This window comes from Maylandia zebra, linkage group LG23, assembly GCF_041146795.1.
Source record: "Maylandia zebra isolate NMK-2024a linkage group LG23, Mzebra_GT3a, whole genome shotgun sequence".
Classification (NCBI taxonomy): Eukaryota; Metazoa; Chordata; class Actinopteri; order Cichliformes; family Cichlidae; genus Maylandia; species Maylandia zebra.
The window spans coordinates 30453795-30475622 of record NC_135188.1 but is presented as its reverse complement, the minus strand read 5'-3'; the positions used below and the strand labels follow the sequence as shown (position 1 = coordinate 30475622).

The following is a 21828-nucleotide window of genomic DNA, read 5'->3' as shown; positions in this document are numbered from 1 at the left end:
GATCAGTAAGACTATATAAATACAAGTATATTGCAATCATTCCACCCACTATCAAAATAAGCTAAAAATAACCAAATTAGAAGCCATTCATTTTAAGCTAATAGAGATTTATTTTGAGTCAACTGACGTTACACTAAGAGCTAACTGAGATTAAAACAGATCAAACGAGGGGTTGGAGGGAGTCATAAGATTATAAAAAGCAGCTGAGGTGAAATTTCTAAGAGTGTGAGAAAGACATTTTGCAAGTCCTACACACAGACTTCCTACCACTGCTTTGAGAGTTTGAAATAGGAACGTTTTGTGTTATTAGTGTTAATTAGTGTTGAATTAATTAATAATTAATAATTGATTACCTTAACAACTTAAGTCAAGTTGTTAAAGGAGGACTTTTTTTTAATGATATAGCAATGAGGACAGTATTTAATGGCTGTAATATTTATACATGGTTATATAATAAATCCCAGAAGCTTCAGAATGTTCTTGTCATTTTCACTTAAACTATATTTAATGATTTTGGATGTTGTGTTTTCATGTCTTAGGCAAAACAAAATACGATATTGTGTGAGAAAGCATTTTTCAAGGCTTAATCGTCTTATTACTGCCGGTTGCCGGTTCGAGCCCCGGCTCCGACAGTCTCGGTCGTTGTGTCCTTGGGCAAGACACTTCACCGGTTGCCTACCGGTTGCAACCTCGCCTCTGTCACTGCGCCCCAGGGTGGCTGTGGCTATAATGTAGCTTGCCATCACCAGTGTGTGAATGTGTCTGTGAATGAGTGGATGACTGAATGTGTAAAGTGCTTTGGGGTCCTTAGGGACTAGTAAAGCGCTATACAAATACAGGCCATTTACCATTTACCATTTACTGGTGTCACACAGGGTATGTACTAGAGGTACACGATACCACTTTTTTATGTCCAATACTGATATCATAAATTTGGATATCGGCCGATACCGATATGAATCCAATACAGTGTGTTTTTTAATCAATAAAACTGTTTGTTTTTAATATCTTGCTGCTTTTTGTATAAGTTCATACTCAAGTAAAAAAAAACAAAACACTAAAGCTATTCTGTTATACCTGTATGCAAAAAATGCACTGCACCCAAAAGATTTCATAGTTCAGCAACACTGATCAATCTAACAAACTTAAACCTACACCATCCTCCCTATTCTGGTATTTTAAAGATAAGCAACCTAACTAATAGGATTCTAAAACTCCCAGCAAAAAAAAAAAAAAAAAAAATAGGGAACCACCCACCCTCCACCTCATGATGCTTAATTGACGTAATCAACTTTAATTTGATGCAGTGTGAAAAAAAATGCCCAGAAATAAATTATTTTTCAAGAACAATTAAATAGATTCAACATCGTTCTTCAACAGAACTGCAGACTGCACAGATGGTACCTTCCCAAAGTACTGTAGCTTACTAGGGTATATTAGACTTATTAGTTACTATATACAGTAATGGACTTCAATACATTTTACATCAGATTAAAACTTTGGGTGTAAGATTGGGATAATTATTTATTAAAATGAGAATGAGAATAAGAAAGAAAAGTATGTCTTTGTGCCCCCCTTTTGCCTGTTAATGCCCTATCGGCCCCCCTGGCTAAACTTTGCTAGATCCGCCCCTGCACAGTTACCAGCCGCCAGCTACGTAGAAAAAGATCCTGGAGTAGAAACTAATATTAAATAAATTCTTTTTTCTTTTTTTTTTTTTCTTTTCTTTTTTTTTTTTCTCTTTTCTTTCTTTTCTTTTCTCTTTTTGTGTCATCTGCAGAGCAGTGAAAGTGTATGCTATGCTTTCTAATGATACTGTCTAAGGAAGGCATGTATAATGTAAACACAATTGGTCCTAGCATGGAACCCTGTGGAACTCCATAATTAACCTTAGTGTGTCAAGAGGACTCTCCGTTTACATGAATAAATTGGAGTCTATTACATAGATATGAATCAAATTTCAAATGAACTTTTGATTTGAGGCTATTAAATAAATTCTAACAACAGTTTATCAAGCTTAAACGTGCTGCTGTTGTTCAGCTGCTGGTTTCCTCTTTCTGGTGCAAAGGGGGCAATAAACAAACAAGAGAGACGGACTCGCGAAAAAAAAGCCGATTAGCTGATCATTGATCAGTGTCACGATTGAAGTAGCAGCAGCAGAGAGAGGGAGAAAGAAGCAGTCGCTCCATATATCGGTTGTTAAGCTTAACGCGGGAATACTTTACAAACATTCAGAAATGAACTTACACATTTGCTTTACTTCTCTCTGGGATAACTTCCTCGGAGATGAAATGCCGGATTGGTAGCGAGGCTACAAACACACACAGCCGCTCTATCACGTGACGCATACTGCTGCGACGTGCTACGGTTATGAGCCGAGTTACGTCGTGTCGCAAGTTTTGTGAGGTGCTTTTTTGATATTTAATGGATCGGATTACATTTTTTATTTCTTTCCGATATCCGATCCAGTAATTTACGTCAGCATCGGACCGATACCGATACGTAATATCGGATTGGTCCATCTCTAGTATGTACACATTCTAATTTGATCTGTAGTTCAAATTTTGGTATGAACACCATATTTGAGGGAATTCCTGGACTGGACTTGGCCATTGACCGAAAGGCATTGGTCAATAAAGTTGCTCTTTATACTACAAAGTTGCTGCAGCTTTAACCTCTTTGAAATTGACACAAACCATTACTATTATTGGATCAAATATGAACAGCTCCTCTGTAAAGTCCTAACGTCCTTATAAACTCCACACTATCCTGCACCAGGAAGATCTGAACGTTGTTGCAGAGACTTGACACTCCTAAACACTTCACCACTCCATCATCCTTACAAAGCTCAACAAAAATTTATTGCCAGTATTTATTCTCAGAGATGAAGATATATTTCAATCTGTACTAGAGCTTAACTGATATAGAATTTTAAAGACTGATACCTACACTGATATTCGTTGATTTAAATATCTAATATGCCGACTCATCGGCCAATACTTATTTTCTTTCTGAGAGATGAAACAAACTGATTTCCATAACATTTGTAATTTGTATAGATTTATTTACTTATTCACACTCTGCCCAGCTGTGCTTGGATCAGCAGTGTTGTAAACTGGGATATTGTAGAGTGCCCTCTGGTGGCCAAACTATGCAACATCAAAACTAATAATAATAATATATAGCAACTCGTGTTCACTCTTTTCTTTTTCACTTATCAGCAGCAAATAGCTAATATCGGCTGACAGTATCGACCCCTGGATCATTCGGAAGGGTTGGAATTTGTACTACATAAGCATTCAGGTACAAACCTGCCAAAACTAAGTTTTAGAATCCAAATATTTTTCACATATTTCACACAAATTCGCAACACACACACACCTTTAAGCGTGCTTAAAGTGATTGGAGCCACTCCCTAGCTTGTCTCGTCCCATTGACAGGTGTATCCAAAAAACCCCACACCACTCTCTCATTAGTGTCTGCTAGCCAGCACAGCTACAATTAACATTAATCCTTTCCTCAATCACCATGATGGACTATATTGACATCCACCAGTCTCCATAGGCCCACACAGCTCAGTCAACACGGGGCCAACATTCATCAGAAGCAGGTTGAGTAATACTGTTCTTTGGCTGTCAATAGATGGCTCTTCTTCATTATGGTTCTACCTATCTCTCAGCGTTCGCACATTCAGCTGTCTTCTAAGCTGTCATCCATCTGTGTCCATCCCACTGCCTTCTGAATCCAAATTTCTTCTGTAATTGTGTTTGTACACCTCCACTCTGTCACCTGCTACAGTCTCTTACGAAATAAAAAAAATCCTTTTTACCAATGACTCATAAAGAGGGTTAGCATAACTGTGCGCGCATCTGCTGAGAAGCCTCCAACCAGCGTCTGTACCAATTTACCATCCATTTCAATGCATCTGTCCAATTTCTGTGAAGTTCTGTCTCTTCTTCACTTTTGGGCCATATCCTAGTTTTTACAGAGCTCAGGCTATTTACTGTAAAATCACAGAAAAAAATGCACTCAACATATTAGCAAAAGGCACACTCTTAGGTGTATTTTAGATGTTTTAATGTGGTGCAAATTTCATTAATGGGATAAAGAGAGGAAAAATTAAAACTTCCTGATGCTGAATGCTTTGGAAAAATAATTGGCAGCGCTATGGAGAAAAATAGAAGAAAAAAAACATATGCGCCATCATTATCACTTCAAATATGTGTTAGTCAGGGCTTGACAGGTGTACGTGACTGACAGTTTCAAAAAAACTGAACAATTTGTTTAAAAGAAAATCATCAGTTTTAAGTGACTTGCTATACCAGGTGCAGCGTAATACAAAGGCAAGCACAGGAGCAGAAAGAGAAGCTTTTGTAAAGGTTTTTGTGGGGTTATGTTTCTGTTTCATGTGGCAAGGTAATGGTGGTTATTGAAGCGTGAATAATACATATACATTTCTGAACTACTCTTATACTTAACAATTTAAAAAACACTTATTTTTTGTCTGTTACATAGAGAAGAAAAGGAAAACATTTGGACATAGGGATAAGCCTTCTTTGTTGCATATAAACACTAAAGTGCAATTCATGTGTTGCAACGTGTCTGTGTAATAAAATTTGCAATTAGCAACTCTATCAGCAGATCCAGTATTTCTGCCAATATTAGCTGTTTGTTGAGGTCTCAGTATCAGCATTTATAAAACCTGATGAATGTAAATTAAACAAGTGGACAAGAGACAGGAAACATGGTCTAATTTTACATTTCAAATATCATTGTTAGTATCATTTTAAAAAACATATAATAGTTGGGCAGTAGTTTTTTTAGCTAAAGTCTTGCCCATTTTATTGGCGGGTCATCTGTTGTTTTAACATTGGAATCGATACATTTTTCTTTTCTCAAATTAAAAAGCTTGTAAAAGCTTAAGGCAATTTCCAAGAGCTCTACTAACTTTTAAATCCATCTGATTAAAACCTTTTCACGTCAATACATGACGTGCCAAGAAGGCCAGAGTTTTGTATATTGTATTCTTCCATTGTAGTATTTTGACTTTTGTATTCTCTTACTAGCTTTTACTCCTGGTTGGTTTAATTGTATTTATATCCTCAGACCTTATTAGTTAGAGTTATCTTGCTTCTATTCCCGGCAATAGTTTGTTATATTGAGTCATCTTGCTTAAATGTTTGTCTGTGTCAAGTTTGGATGCTTGGTGTTATTTCCTGTTTTATTTTGATAGTCCCACTAGCCTCATAACCTTGTAACCTTGTAGATAAATATTGTCTGACTCTCCCCTTGCCATTTGTTGTGTTGTCCCTCATGCTGTGTGCCCTGTGCATTGTTTATTTTTTCCCATAATTTCCTGGTTTGTAAGTTCCTGGCTCCTGTCTTGCCTGGGTTTTGCATTTTGTTCCATTAGTACCTGCTCAGATTGACTTGCTCGCCACAACTGGTTTTCCATTACAATTTAGTACCTCTAAATGTGCGTGGTCCTTGCCACAGCAATGCATCCGAGCATCTTGCAACGTAATCAATATGCATTCCGAACCCTACAACAAAAGTAGACATTGAGACAAGAATATACCTGCTGCTTGATCTACAGCTTTTCGTCACACTTGGGGGAACATGGCATTATTTTTGCAGCTATTTCCCCCATTGCCACATATCAAAAATGGTGGTTTTGATTTTTGCGAATGAGACGCTCACATGAAGTGATGCTACTGACCAGCCAATCGGTGGCATGCAGTCTGACAATGTCGCATTTTAGTACCTGCTCCGATCGCTTGGAACCCCGGCCAAGCAGGCACTAAAAAGTTACCTGGTACCAGGTACTATGACCTAATGGAAAAACCTGAAAATGGTCGCAAACCATGTTGAGTTGATCCGAGTTGGCACTAATGGAAAAGGGCATTAAAGTCCTGTTCTCCATGTCCTGTGCATGGATCAAAAACCTGCCTTCCACACAGCATTACATGATAACAGGATTCTGTTTTTAATGGCTCCAGTTTGGCATCTTTCGTGGTTTTCTGTTTGTTTTTTGACAGATTTAACAGATGCACATTAATGTTATCAGTGCTAATCAACATTAAATCAGTGTACATACACACCTACAGTTCAAATAGTTCAAAACAGTAAATTTATGACATCAGATAACACCTTTGCGTTCCTTTACCAGCTTTCCATGAACAGCTGTAACAATGTTAATTTTCAAAATAAAACAAAAATGTGAAAACATGGCTTTTACAGCTCACTACAAATGGATAGATAACACAAAATGGTGGCATCATCTGAGTAATATGGGTGACATCACCAAAAATAGTCAGTTTTTCCACAGTCTGTCCTAAAAACAGAGCAGCCAAGTCAAAGAATGCGATGAGCAGGATCTCTTCTCCAATTTAATGCTGCATTATGTCATTTAAATTTAAAAAAAAAAGTCTCATGTGATTCACGTCAGCCCACTGTGAAGCAAAACCCAAGGCGTTAGTGCAGATATTAATGCGGTTTAAGTGGGTCACTCAAAACATACAGCACAAACCAGAGCAGTTCTGAAACACTGCTGCCATTTGCCTGATTCCTCTCTTCTTCATTTAATCGTGCCTTCCGGCACCCATCCCCAAAAGTCAGGCCGAGACCGAGTGGGTTGCATCCCGTGAGGGAATCTGCTTTGGAGAAGTGGCCTGTGAAGTAAGAGTGTGTGAACGCCTGATCTACAGAAATAGAGTGAGCATCAGTAGAGGCAGAGGAAGACCACTGTTACCACTTTCCTCCATCCATCTGACAGTCAGCTTCAGTCAGCCAGTGTGCCCACTGATTCTGTTGTCACCCTGGCATCCTGGCTCTGCCTATTAGCCTGCTAGTTAGACTGACATTTAGACTGGCAGGACACACATAAGCAGGAGCCAAAGGGTCTCCTGCTTGGCGAGCACCAAACTGATGTAAAGCAGTAGACAAACCCACAGGAGTGCGCGGAAACATGCAGCAGCTGCCTCCGCCAATCACATCAGTCTGGCCTAATTTGATTCCATCTCGACAGGATTCAATTACATTTTATTAATTTTGGCACAGTGAGACTCCATAGAGTTTGATTCAATCTCTGGCAATGCAATTTAACTAGATGCAATCAGATTCACTTGAATTGAATGAATTTTTAAACATAATCTCTTCCTGCCTTCCTACACCCACCCCACCCCTCATATAAATCTTCCTGTTGCTCACTCCATCCTGCCTAATTTTCCCTTTCTGGGATTCAGAATATAGGATTTAATGAGCAATGCCAAGCTCCTCCTGCAAGAAGACCCCGACTGCTTAGTGCATTTTCTTGGCTTCTGCTTGGGAGAGACTCCCCGAGGAGAACATTAGTCACTTCCATGATAATAATGGGTAATTTGACTGAAAAGAGACTGAGGTTGGCAGAGGGCATTATTGAACATGCTGCTGTTTTTGCTTCATGGATTTCAAATGACTTGAGGTTTTTCAAAATATGCCAAATGTTCACATAGTGGAGCGCATTGCTGGAATGCCATTTATCCCCTCCGCACCTCTGATATAACTTAAGTTACTTAAAAGCCCAAAATGTGTCACTACAAGACAATCAGCCTCCTTATAAGCATGAGCGTACAGCTATCTTAACCCCAAATGCTAATCGTGTTTACGGAGTTGCAGGCTGAATATGGCTTGCAAACAAACAACACTCCAAACTACCTAAAAGCAAGAGAGTTAATTCCATTCACGAGTCTGCAGATGATCATTAACCTTCCCAACAAGGATTTTACACTCATAGAAGGATTCTGAAACTTTACACTTCCAACCACAGATGAGCCGATTGTTATTGTTAATGTTTTTCTCTTTTGATTTTTTGTTGTTGTTGTTTTTTTTTTGGGGGGGGGGGGGGGGGGGGGGGGGTGATCTCTTTTTTAGGTACTTTTGACTCTTGTAGTAGAAATTAGAGTTTGGTGGATCAATCCAAATATCGATAGTATCGATGTTAACGCTGGTATCGGTATTAGATCGACACAATACCCAAACTTCACTTACACTAGTAGCACCTAATCAAGAACCAATCCTGCACATTTACACTGAAAGATAGGAGCTCGTCCCCAAAAAAGTAGCTGCAATCATTTATATTGTAGCTATGGGAAGGGCGCACCCACACAGAACTCTCGGCTGTGATGCCCCCACCCCACTAATTTCACTACATATTCTCTAACCTCCTTCTCAAAAGGCACAGACAGAACTGGTTCCAAACTGAAAGCAAAAAAGGTATTTAAAGGCAATTTGATTCTCTTTGTGCTCACTTTCTGTCTGATTGTGGTGCTCAGTGGTCTTTCTAAATTCTCTTTGTGATCTTTGTGGTCATTTGCCATTGCTTTGTCGTTTTGAGGATCTTTGCCCATCAGTTATAGCCTCTTTGTAATAGCTTTCTTTTCATTTTAGCTTGTTTTGCAGCCATTTCACTGACATTCTTGCAAGAAAAAAGAAAAAACTTTCACTTGGAGCAGGCAGCCTGGTCCATGGACGCCCTGATCCATAAAGCATTTTGTTCTGTGGCACTGTGGTTTTTGTATAGATAGTGGGGTTATTTACAATGCACATACATTTGTATCCTGGAGCTGTTCATCGCAGGCAAGGTAACACAGCCTACGCTTTAATAATTTAATAGTTCTTCAGTCTTTCAGTTTGGAAAAAGAAAAAAGTAAGTTGCACATGTAGGAAGTAAATATATATATATATGTGTGGCAGCGTCATATCTAAAAGTGTCTGATCATTTCCTTTCCTTTATTTCTGTCATTTCATTCCCAGCAAGCTGACAAAACCCCTGCAGCACAGATGCTTGGCAGTTCTTTGTTTTTCACGTATCCAGGTGTTATAACACTCTCCTCCTGTCTTACACGCCACGTACAAATTCGATGCTGGGGCTCGCACAGATTGAGTGCTAAAGGGCACAACGAATAAAAAAAACAAAACAAAAAAAAAAACTTGCAGGCAAATAAATAGCATATCCATAACACCGAGATTGCCCTTTGTACAATCCAGAGCCCTGCTGACTCTAGCCGTTCCTTAAATTGATTTCTCGTATGCAGCTGCCTCGAGGGGGCGATTCCATTTTCATATATACACTGGCTCTCTTTATATGTATGCCAGCACCCCCCCCAGTTTATTAGTCAAAGAGAGACACAGGCTATTTCATTTGTGAATAGCTTTGCATGCCTTTAAGAGGAGTTTATGACTGGTCTTGCATTTTGTTAAGAGCGATGTGCGGCATGGTGAGAAACTTTTGGGGGGGAAAGAAAAAAAATTTCTGACATTAACAGCTGCTGTAAAGACAATTCATTCATGGCTTGAGGATGAGCGCAACACAAACGTGAGGCCAAGTGTGTGACCCTCGCATGCTTGTGAGCAAGTGCACAAACCGAAGCAGGATGTAAGCAAGTCTCCAACATGCTTAAGCCCAGGCTCAGTGTGTGTGCAGTGAGAGACACTTAAGTGCAGGGGCATAAATCTTCCAAACCCTGAGCCACTGACATTTCCCTCCCCAAGAGACACTGCGAAATATCTTAATTACGCCACTTAACATCACATCGGTGAGTCCCGGGCGAGCCCGAACGAGCATATAATTCATTGTACTAAGCGTCTGTAAAAAGCCAAATACATACACCTTCGAGGATGCGAGTGCAGGGCAGGAGGCGAGCTGGGACTTCAAAGCAAATGTTTTCCTTCAGGAGCCCAGAGAAGGCATCTGCAGAGTTAGTGTAGTAGGAGTACAGGGCATCGAGCTGACTCCTGGAAGAAACCAAAGCTGTCGATGGGAAGTGGTGGTGGTGTGTGTGTGTGTGTGTGTGTGTGTGTGTGTGGTGGTGGTGGTGGGGGGGGGGGGGGGGGGGGGGGGGGGGAGTAAAACCTCTTTCTGGCTTTACTCCCTTCACTGATGGATTAGTGTCTGTTCAAAGGCCCCACACTGATAACAGACACAGAGAATCGAGCATCCTACTCATACTTCTACCCCTTGACTCAGAAGCAGTCTTATAATTTGCCTAAGAGCAGATTGTGAGCATTGTCTAACAGGTCAATTTGTGTGGACTTTGCTATCACACTCACATACACACACACACACACACACACACACACACAAAAAGCTTGATAAGAATGGAAATTGGTTTGGGGGTGAGGTGGGGAGGGTGGTGATGTAATACTCCTGCAACAAAAGGGAAAAATAAAGAGTGCGATGAATATCCCAGTTAGGGCTCTATGAACAGTAGTTGCCTATATGTGTCTTTGTTTGACCTCAGCTGGGATTAAATGTAATAATATACGAACGCTCTGAAGCAACGCCGCTCTCTGAACGCGCCCTCTTCATTTTCCTCTCTATCATAACCCAGCACTTTCTAACAGACTATTGATTAAGCCGGTAGAAATATGAGCTGCCGATAAACTGCACAGTCCTTTTGGAAGTGTCAGGGATAATAAACTGTGGGTGTCTGTGGCCCAGTGTGTCTCGGTCAGGTATGCTTCCCAGTCCTTTGCTGTTGGCAACCAAATCAAGTGCACAGTAACTGGGTTTGAACCCAGAGAAAGCATCTACTCCCTTATACTTTAAAACCATACAGCACTTCCTTTAAATCCACTTTTACCTCTTTAAAGCTGTGGCACACACAAACAACTTGATCTACCATTTCCATTTTGCTTTGGAACCCTGTAAACCCTCCTCCAGGACCCCCCCCCCCACACACACACACACACACACACACACACTTTGAGATCCACTCCCCCTCCTGAAAGACTTCAAAGCAAAAACTTGCAAAAGCAGTATCTGAATGCAACATACTTTAACGACTCGTGGCTTATGGCTTCACTCTTGGCACCACTTTGCAGCGCTCTACCCCCACCTGCCGTTGTGCGTCAGGAAGCCAGAGTGGCCACACTCAAAAAAAAAAGACGAATGTCCTCCTAAAACTCACTCGACTCTTATTTTCCCTTATATTTTAGTTCTTTGGTTTAATATGAACAAGTGCACAATTCACACCAAGGAAAATGATCACCTTGTGCTGCCCTGTCTTTTTTATTTTTACGTGTACTTATCCAGACGGTGGATTTTCAGTATTTTCCAGTGACTGTAAAGCTTCGGAGACTCTCAGCGAGCGACACGATTAAGAAACACAAGAACGATAATATTTTTTAAGGCAAAGAAATGCATCCGCGTGCACGCAGCAGCCACTCAGGTTACATCTTTATGTTGCCCACAGGCTCGCTGGAGCGCGCTCACTCGGATCAAACCGTCACCCCCTTACCCCCTCCCCTCTCCTTCGAATCAGGTGCGCGACGCACGCGGAACCCAATTAACGGAGTAAGTGTAACTCTGCTGTCTCAAATAAGACTAATAAGATTTTTTTTTTATCCACACACACACAAAAGAAGAAACTTTGGGAAGCATCACCGCGTCATTAATCTCACATTATCTCGCACTGCCTGCGCGCGAGGTGCAGACGCTGATGAAGGTGTTGACAAAAACCTCAGTCCATGACAGTGTTTTCTCTACAGTGCTCCTCACAAGACAGAGTGGACAGCGACGAGTGAAAACACACACACTAATAAACACACACGCGCGCGCGAAAAAAGGCGGTGGTCTTTGACAGATATGAGTGGATATTGACGTCTTCACGTGCGCTGCCGGTTTAAGTTGGGAGGAATCAGTGATTAAAGCGGAAAGAAAGGAGAGCTGTTTGCAAATAAGAAAATACAGCAGCGATGTGAAACATGTTTGGTTTTTTTTGTTGTTTTTTTAAACTAATTGGAGTAAGAGATGATATCCTGGGGAAGTATGGAGTGCACTGCAACACCCTAAAAACCCCACAGGACCCCGTCAGGATCCCTCTTTTCAGCAGGAAAGCATCCTGGCCCCCCTGCAAGACGTGCTTCAACTACAAAACAACGTCCACTTAAACAATCCACCCCTCTCTCTCACACACAAACACACATACACACACTTACATTCACACTCCCTCTCTCCCCTTCAGCTCGCAGCCCTCTCTCTGGCTGCTGCAGACCGAGATGGCAAAATAACACTCAACTTGTCCACAAAGTCACTAAAGCTCGAGGATTGCCACACACTCCCGCGCGCATCCCTTTACCTTGGCCGCCGCAGACGAGCACCCCGAGGAGATGGACGAGTTTGAAGATCATTTTCGGGCGGGTTTCGGGGCTGCCGGACGCCGCTTTGAGCTGCTGTAAAAAAACGACAAGGGCGACAAGCACACACGTTCGGCTCCGTTCATCCGCTGTCTTGGGCTCCGCTTGGCGACTGATTTGCCTCAGCTCCTTTCCTTCCCTTCCTTCCTATGCGCGCGCTCCCGCCTCCCTGCTCGTTCACCGTGTTGCTCTGCGCTGAGTCCCCCCCACCACCACCACTACCTTCACACTCCAGCATTATTCTCTCCAACCTCACTGCTGGTGGAGAAGCAAAGCTACGATGGCTTCAGACATGTGTTATGTTTTTGCCTGACTTTATTGGCTTCTTAAAAAAAACAATTAATAATAAGACATCTTTAATCAAGCACAAGTTTATCTAGTAATTCTGAGGACCCCCTTGTCTAATAGCTGACCTCACCTCACCTACAATCCACCCTTTATAATCTTTTGTCAGAGAGCGGGCAAATGAAGAGGATTTATGCGCAAAACTCAGAGCTTTCTCTGCAAGGCCATTTCATATTAATGTCCTAAATCTTATCATTTATTCTTAATTAGCCCCGCAATAGACAGGTGTACTTTTATCCACTTTTAACGTAGATTTTCTGTGTTTTTACATATATAATTATTTATTTATTATTATTATTATTATTATTAGCAGTAGTACTACTACTACTTAATAATAATTATTAAATTTATATATTGTTAGTATTTTTCCTCTTCTTCTTATAATTATTTGTTTATTTTTGTATTTTATGTTTATACTTATTTATTTTTTGTATTCTTATTCTGTCCTTAATGTTGAGCAGTTTGGTCAGCACTTGCTGTTTTAGTACTTTATAAACAAAGCTGGCTTGGCTTGGAGACCTAATCAGGGTGTAGCCTGCGTCTTGCAGTTGACCCCATTCCCCCCCTTCCCCCCCAACACACACACACACACATTAGTTGTCACCCCAGTTACGTGGAATGGAATAGATGGATTGACTAATCACTTATTCTTAATTAGCCCTGCAATAGGCTGCTGAATGTCCAGGGTGTGCCCGCCTCTCACCCAATGAAAGCTGGAATAGGCTTCAGTATCTCCTCCAATCCTTAACTGAATGGATGGATGGCTCAAACAATACCACTGTGCATTTACATAATTTACACTTCAAGCAACAATAAATATAACAGGTATTGCTGCTAAGGACAAACGCATTCTCAGCCAGTCAAAATCTCGATGCCACGCTGCACAGCAGTTGGCAGACAGTGGTGCTCTGGTTCGAACTGTCACCTCACAGTGGGTTAGAATCTGCTGAGGACTTTCAGCATGGCGCGTTCCCATGCTCCCTTTTCTCCCCCACAGACCAAATATATGCATGTCAGGTTAATTGGGGAATCTCAATTGGATGTGCCTGTGAATGTGAGCATGAATGGTTTTCTATCTCTCTGTTATGTGGCTGTGTGACACCCTGTCCAGCGTGTACTCCACCTTTCTCACACTGACAGCTGGGGACCTATCCAGAACTGGATAAGCAGTTAAGAAAATGGACTTGAAAAAGCATTTTTGTGTCTTCTTAAGCTTTTCCCCTCTGATAGAATAACTCAGATATAGCTTCTTGTACATTACCTGCCCAGCTTAAACAGAAGCCAAACAATATGATCACTACTATGTACTCAGACATTAAAAAGTGGACAAACTGTCAGCTGTAAAGATGAATCTTCTCAGTAAGATTTTGGTTGAATCACAAAATGTACCTTAAAATATTGAACATCTTATTTTTTGCCAAGAAGGCTGCAATTTTGCCATGTTGTATGTACAACAGTACACTTATAGCACAAAATCAAGGGGGAAAAATACAATTTTAAGTATGTTAGGAAACTACTTCAGCAGTTTGTCTAGCAGCTGAGGACCAGTGTTACATAGTTTGTCTACCAGAGGGCCCTGTGCAACTTTTATGTTGGCATCATGCATGTTTGCACTGCCACAAAAACCAGTTGATCTGAGCAGAGCTGGGCAGAGTGTGAACAAGCAATAATTTATTCTTTAGCTGCACAGTCATAATATCCTAGTAAGGGATCATAAAGAACTACACATAACAAATGTTTCATATAATGTCTCAGATTTTGTAATCAAAAAAATATCAGTATTGGTATCAGTCTTAAAAGTCCCATATTGGTCTGGTTAATTCTATTCATTATATTAATAAATAATGAAGTAATGATGTTTACTAAATGGTTAATAACTGATTTGTTGATGTTGTAACGTTTCACTAGATCTTTACAAATACTGTAAATGATTAATAAATACTCTGTAGTTGATCTATTTGTAGAATTTTGCGCTATCTGGCTCTTATAAACTTGTATCTTATGTTTATAGTATATAATCAGGCAGGCTGGATTATATTGGTCTAAATGGAAAGATTATGAGTCTTTAGTTATGTTCAGGAAAAGATCATAATCGATAAGCATCATATATTAGTGGACACTTCTGCTACAGCCTCATTGATTAGTAGTGAAACCTTCATCTGAAATCAATAATAATATTTGTTAATCACTAACAATTACAATACATTATCTTAAGTTTAACATGGGATAAAAAATTGACTTTCTACCTCTTGCAAGGCATAGCACTAATACTTAACCATATAGAAACTAGTTAAATCAACTATAAATTGAAAACTTACTTGCAAATAAATTAAATTAATAATTTAAGACTAAAACGACTACTAACTGATTCTTAACTTACTTATTACACTTATTAACAAGTGTTAATGCAGTTTTACAAGTATACTTAAGCATAAGCATACAACCTCTTATACAGGCAGACTTGAAGCTCTCCTGCTGAGAGCAAATGGGGTGTTGAATTAAAACTCTGAGTAACTGAGTAGCCAAAAAAAGAGTAAGTTAATGAAATGTATGGTGTCTTAGTTTGAGAGATATTGTGTATTTTATTAATGCAGCCTCAATAAACTGGGCAATAAAGAAACGCCTGAAGCTTCCCTTAAACATTTTGTAAAAATCACTTGATGGTCTGAGGTAACATGGCATTCAATTGCAGGATGGACTTCAACCCACAGTGGCCTCTTCGGGTTCCATTTCAGGATAACAACAACTCATTTTCTGCTCATAATTTGACCCATATTGCTGTGCTCCTAACGGACATGTGTCAAAAGGGCTCCATGGCTGTAATTCCCCAAAGTCGCCTGACAGACTGATGCAATGAAGGCAACTGCGGCAGATAAAGAAAAGTCCCGACCTACCTAACAGCCATCCAGAGGTGAGTTGTCGGCTCTGGGATTTTGTTACGGTGCAATTTGTGTCAAACTTTCTAAGTGGAAACTGGGAAGGTGTGAAAATGAAGAGTAACAATCGTTTCCCAGTGAGGTCTGGCTGGACAGCAGATTTGTATTTTAAGTATTTAACAGACCATTGGCCTCCTAAATTCAGACTTTCTTTTGCAACTACAACAAGATTCATACTTTCTTTAATTTCTATTTTTTCTTAAAATTGTTATAAAAAAAAGAAAATGAATCTGATATAAAAGAACTGAACCTTCATGTATTTCTACTGTGTTGAGAGTTGATAAAGTCAAATGTGAATAATCATTCCTTGAAATGTATGATGTACCTCCCCTTTTTACACTTTTGGAAAAGGTTTAACACTCCACTAATTTCTGTTACTGTTGCAGCATAACAAAGTCTTCTGCACCGTAATATCTGTAAGCTAAACTGTGACCTTTGCAATATCACAGCCTATACCACATTTCCTCAAGCACTGTACATTTGGATTGGTATTACACCACTACATGATGGTTTTGATGTTATTATGCCGTGTCCATTCTTTGGTAGACACTATAGCATGAGAAAATATATGATTTTAATTGTTTTAGCCCCATGGCTGATTTAGTAAAGTAAAATGTCTACCTACTCTTTAACAGGTTGATAAAAGTGCAAATGTAATGCAGAATATTCTAAGCCCTGCATGAACTACCCCTGACATTAACTATTCTACATTTATAAAATGTTTTAAAGGAATAGAAGCTTTGCCTGTAGAAAGAAGGTCTTGGATGCAAATGTAAGGTTTGGTCTGTTACTGTCATGGTCCTGGGTCGCTGACCCTTGTTTTGAGGTTATTGTTATTATTTTCTAGTTTATTCTGATTTTGAATTAGTTCTTTGGGTTTAGCTCTTGTGTTAAGTGTTTTATTATTCCTACCTGTGTTCTCCCCTCTGTGCTCTGTTGGTGTCTCTGAGTTTGTGTTTGGAAAACAGTCTGTTTTACTTTGAAGGTCTGTGTTTCGTTTTGCTCATTAGTTTCAGCTGTTTTTCCTCCTGAGTGTCACTTCCTGATTAACTTGTGTGTGTGTATTTATAGTGAGGGTCTACCTCTGCTCCTCATTGGGTCGTCTGCATTCCAGAGTTTTGTCTGCTCAATACTTTGTAACATAACCTTTGTTGGCAATAACAATGTTACAAAGTATTGAGTTGTATTTTTGTTATTGACCAAATACTTATTTTCCACCCTAATTTACGAATAAATTCTTTACAAATCCTACCATGTGAATTCATGGATTTTTTTTTCACATTCTGTCTCTCACAGTTGAAGTGTACCTCTGGTACAAATTACTGACCTCTGTCATCATTTTAGGTGGGGGAACTTGCACAATCGGTGGCTGACTAAATACTGTTTAGCCCCACTGTATGTGGTATGACCACCTTTTTCTTCAAGCATGAACTATCTGAAGCAGTGTCCCCACTGGAAGTGGCCTCGCAACCAGAAACTATAACTGGTTTCATAACTCCATCAGACCTGTTGCCACTGATTTTCAGTCCAGTTCTTGTATAATGTGGCATACATCAACCTTTTCTCCCCATTTCCCTTCCTGAAAAATGGCTTCTTGACAGTCACCTTTCCACTGACAATATTTCTGGTGAGCCTTTGGCTAACAGTAGATGGATCAGCTGAAGGGCCAGATGCATCTCTTAGGTTCTCTGTCAGGTTTTTAGTGGATTTTTCCTATTGCTTAAGGACATGACTTTCAGATAATGGGAACAAATGATGTGTTTTTGTGACAGGCTGCTAGTAACAAAGTGCTAAAGATCCCATTTAAAATGGGCACTTTCTGTTATGTGTAGACACAACACAGTTCATCCCTTGAGTTAGGTGCCTTTTTTATGCTTGAATGACTCGCAGGTCAGTGTTAAGTAGCAAATAAACAAACAACAACACATATACTTTTAAAATGGTCAGACACAAGGACAGTGTCCAAAGAAAAACCTGGGGAACCACTTAAAAAAATCCTTTCCAATTGCCTTGAAACCAAAATATGTAGAAACGAGCACTTGGTTTAAGACTTTTGCAGAGTTCTGTGCAGAGAGCAAGATGAACTAAAAACTGATAACTTTGAATTTATATGTATTTATGTTTAAATACACTCTATAAGCTACTCTTCACACTTTCAGAATGGTAAGCATACCAGTGTCACAAAAGCACTGTAACTGCATTTAGCTTTAATAAGGCACATTTTCCTTTTCATTTAAATGTATAACAACATAATAACTCCTGTCAGGGCATGTCCATTCGTACTTTAAAGGCTCAGTCCATCTCAGAGCGAGCATGTCACTGGTGTAGACGTGTCACTCCGCTGTTGCACAGTATTGCATAATGCAGCTCCTTTTGTGGTGGGGGAATAAAAGACTAAGTGTTTTGCACCAAGTGGAAGAACTTGTGGCCTATCTTGAAGTCAGACCGTCAGTGATCGCTCCATCATGACGGCTGTTGTTATGCAGGCCTAGTTGCTGTAGCAACCAAGTTAAATGGCTGTATTGAAGAGTGGTCCTCACATTGGAGTCTTATGCACAGATAATTAATTGTTGAGGTCTTTGTAAAGCTTAACTTGTCATCGCCACTCGATGAGTGCTGTAGATGGATTTATCACTTGAAGATGAATCAAAAGCATACAGCAGTGTAAGTTTGACCTGCAATTATAATGCCTCCATCAGAAAAAGACCTGCGATTTCCTAACACATAAGAAACACTCACACAATGTCATGTTTTATGTCAACATAACATGATCCATAGGGTTCTCTTGATTTCATTTCACTTGCTCAAAATAAATGTGCACTGAGCTGATTTGTTCTCCAATAAAAGAACTGAACCTTCATGTATTTCTACTGTGTTGAGAGTTGATAAAGTCAAATGTGAATAATCATTCCTTGAAATGTATGATGTACCTCCGCTTTTTACACTTTTGGAAAAGGTTTAACACTCCACTAATTTCTGTTACTGTTGCAGCATAACAAAGTCTCCTGCACTGTAATATCTGTGAGCTAACTGTGACCTTTGCAATATCACAGCCTATACCACATTTCCTCAAGCACTGTACATTTGGATTGGTATTACACCACTATATGATGGTTTTTAACTTTGTGTATTTCTGTGTATAGTTATACAATGTTATGGTCTAGTTTAGCAAAGGGCACAATATAATACTGTATACGATACATAATAATAGAACCATCTCAGAAGGCAACTTCTGAGATGACCTGCTGAAGAATTGTTTTATGCACTTTGAATTGCTGTGGAATATTTATTACATATTTATTAAATTGTCAAATATCAGATTCCCAGGGACAGTATTTCAGCATAGTATCCTATTAAAATACATGAAATCTCTGTCTGTATGTTTGTTTCTTTGTCCCTCAGCTTCTCCTACATGATCAGGAGTTGGACAACCAAACTTGGCACACAGGTGCATCTTAAGCTCCTTAAGGCTCTTATCAGTATCAGCTGTTATGCATGTGCATGTACTGGTAAAGATAAATTTACATACAATTGGTTGAGGAAATAATTTTATGCGTTACAGTTTGATGGAAATAACTCTAAAGATATAGCTGAACATTAAAATTACAATGAAACTGAACACAAAGATGATGTGCAATGAATCTGTTTTAAAAAGTGATGCAGGTGAAGAGACTTCAACGTTTTGACAGAATTAACTCTGTTGGGGATGGGGGGATGTGACAGGGGCGCCGCTATTGCTCACCTGGTTGAGCTGGAGATCTATTCATCAGGTCAGTCATTTCATGTACCAAAGGTGCTTCAGGGGCTTGGGGTTGAGTCCGCCTTAGACCATTTGCTGTGTGTCACTCCCCCCACTCTCTGCCTGCTTTCTTGTCAACTCTGTGAACTCTCCTATAAAATAAAAGCTAAAATGTGCCCAAATAAGTCTTTTAAAAAAAGAGCAATGTGACAGGTGGTCTTCCATGAGATTACAGTGTTTACTATCTGGCCAAATACACATGAGAATACAAAGCTCATATCATGCTCTTTCTTCTAAGATTTGACACACGTACAGAATATTGACCTGTAGGTACAGGGATGAAGCAACCCCCCCCCCCCCCCGCCCTTTCTTTTCTGTCCTTCAAAATAGATTGAAAATTCTCTCACCATTATATATCTGTAAAAAAACACCCTTCTGTGTTCCTTTTATATATATATATATGTATATATATATATATATATATATATATATATATATATATATATATATATATATATATATATATATATATATACATATATTCTTCATTAAGGCAAGAGACGGCAGGTGTACAATGCATGTCAACCATGGACTCACTTCCCAATATGTCACCCTCTGCTTTGCAACGTTGAATATAAGTGAGACAGACACTTCAAGAGAGTTATGCACGTCATTAACTAAAGTGTCTTTTCTCTCAGCTGAAAAGAAAACATTGTGCATTTGGTGAAATTGAGGCGGTGAAAAACAAGTTAAAAAACGCTTGCCTCAGCAACTTCTCGAACACAAAGCGCGCTTTATATTCAACACAAGAAGAGAAGGATTATTATGATTAATGTGGTGCATGGATGTTTTTAAATAAATGACACCGAGCCCAGCCACAGGGACATTGTTGATTCTGAAAAATTACATGTGGTTACAGTTGTGCATATACAGTAAATAGTCCAAAGTGATGTAGACTTAGATAAATTGAATGTCTGTCATCCTAGAAAGAAATTCCAGATGGCCGCTCCCTTCAGAGCATGCTCAGCCTGTTTCAGCCTGGCACGCTGAGCCGATACATTAAGAGAATACAGAATCTGAATTTGTAAAATGTGAATGCAGTGACATCTCTTAAGTTTCGTTACCACCACGACAGCAGACAATCATACGTGTCTCTAAGGCTATATAACCACAATGGCAAGTTCACATTCATTTGTAAACTCTAGGTGGCCACATCAGCAAATGAATGACCTGATGAATAGATTATAAAGTCCTCCGTCTCCACAGCCCCCCACCAACGCCTACATGTGTCCCACATCGGTCTGCTCCCTTCCTGTTTCCTCTTCTTCCTTCTCTCTGAAAGATGTTTGCCCTCTCTCTCACTCACTCCTGCTCTGGTGTGGCAGAAAATTTATAGTACTGTGCTGAATTCCTGGCACGGTGGTATACTTGTGGTGCTGGTGTGTTTGCATTGCTCTGCCATCATGAAGAAACTGAGCTGTTTGTGTTGGACGTGGAGCTAATAAATCTGTTAGGTTAATGAAAGCCAGGAAGAGCAGAAGAACCAACTGAGCCTATATATGTATTGTCAGGACTATAAAAACGAGAATGCTGCATATGTTTACACTATTTTCCTTGTGCTATTGAATATACTGCATTTACACCACATACTGCTTCCCAGCAGACTTATCGTAGCTGTTGAGGCCATAGGCAACAGCTACGAGAGTATAGAGTATAGAGCTGCTTTTCACGATGCATTTAACTCAGTACTATGAATCAAACACACTCGAATTAGCAACCAGCTGTCAAAGATAATCTCATGTGCTATAATCATGTAGTTAAATAGGACTTTATGTAACATGTTCTTGCAAAGATTTCACAATAAAAGCCTTGATAAGAAGTGAAACCTTTTTCAGCAGATCATCTCGCTTTATTCTTTATTTGCATTAGTGACGCATATATAAAATAAATGTCTGGATCCAAAAAAAAAAAGACAAAAACATCCAAAAAAAGAGGCAACAAGGAAAACACAGTGAGAGAAGCAGAAACAAGGTAGGTCGGTGCTAAAATTATCCCACAAAGATGGAGGGAGGACATAGAAACTAAAGACACACCAGGGAGAAGTGTAATAAAACAAAAAATGAACTCTGACACTAATGAGGGGGGAACGAACACAAAGGAAGTAAAAATACAGAGATCCACAAGGAATAACAATCTTCAAAATAAAACAGGAACTATCCAATAAAACTGAGGTCACAAGAGACCATAATAAGAGGTTTCTGTTACAACTTTGCCACAAAGGTTGGAGAACTGCTCAGAAATAGTTAATCAGAATTGAAAATGACAAGGATGCTAATGCTAACCAACATGAAGAATATATCAGTTCTCCACATAAAGTGGGGATAAAAGAAAAAGACGTGCTTACGGGATCTCGTGGGATCAAAAAGGACAGTAAAGCAAACATGGCCCCTTGAACTAATCATGTTAAGTACGCATCAGCAGTTAGCACTGTGACACCATCTTACTACAAACTTGAAAATGAAACGAAAGGAGGTGGAAAGTAAAACAGAGAGGGTGTTCATGTTAAGGGGCTAATAGCTAAAAAACAAAACACATTTTATTGGCTTGATTTTAATGAGACCTCAGAAAACA

General features: G+C 39.6%; 1 protein-coding gene across 3 annotated transcripts in view; it reads right to left on the bottom strand.

Annotated features, from left to right (window-relative positions):
• Positions 1-12338, bottom strand: part of ncam2a (neural cell adhesion molecule 2a) — a 457910-nt gene extending 445572 nt beyond the window's left edge. For all 3 annotated transcript variants that reach the window (XM_004570150.3, XM_023154077.3, XM_014411200.3), the window contains exon 1: positions 12120-12338. In XM_004570150.3, the coding sequence (XP_004570207.2) occupies positions 12120-12171 (52 nt within the window). In that variant the 5' untranslated portion in view covers positions 12172-12338. The remainder of the gene's footprint in view (positions 1-12119) is intronic.
• Positions 12339-21828: the final 9490 nt, after the last annotated feature.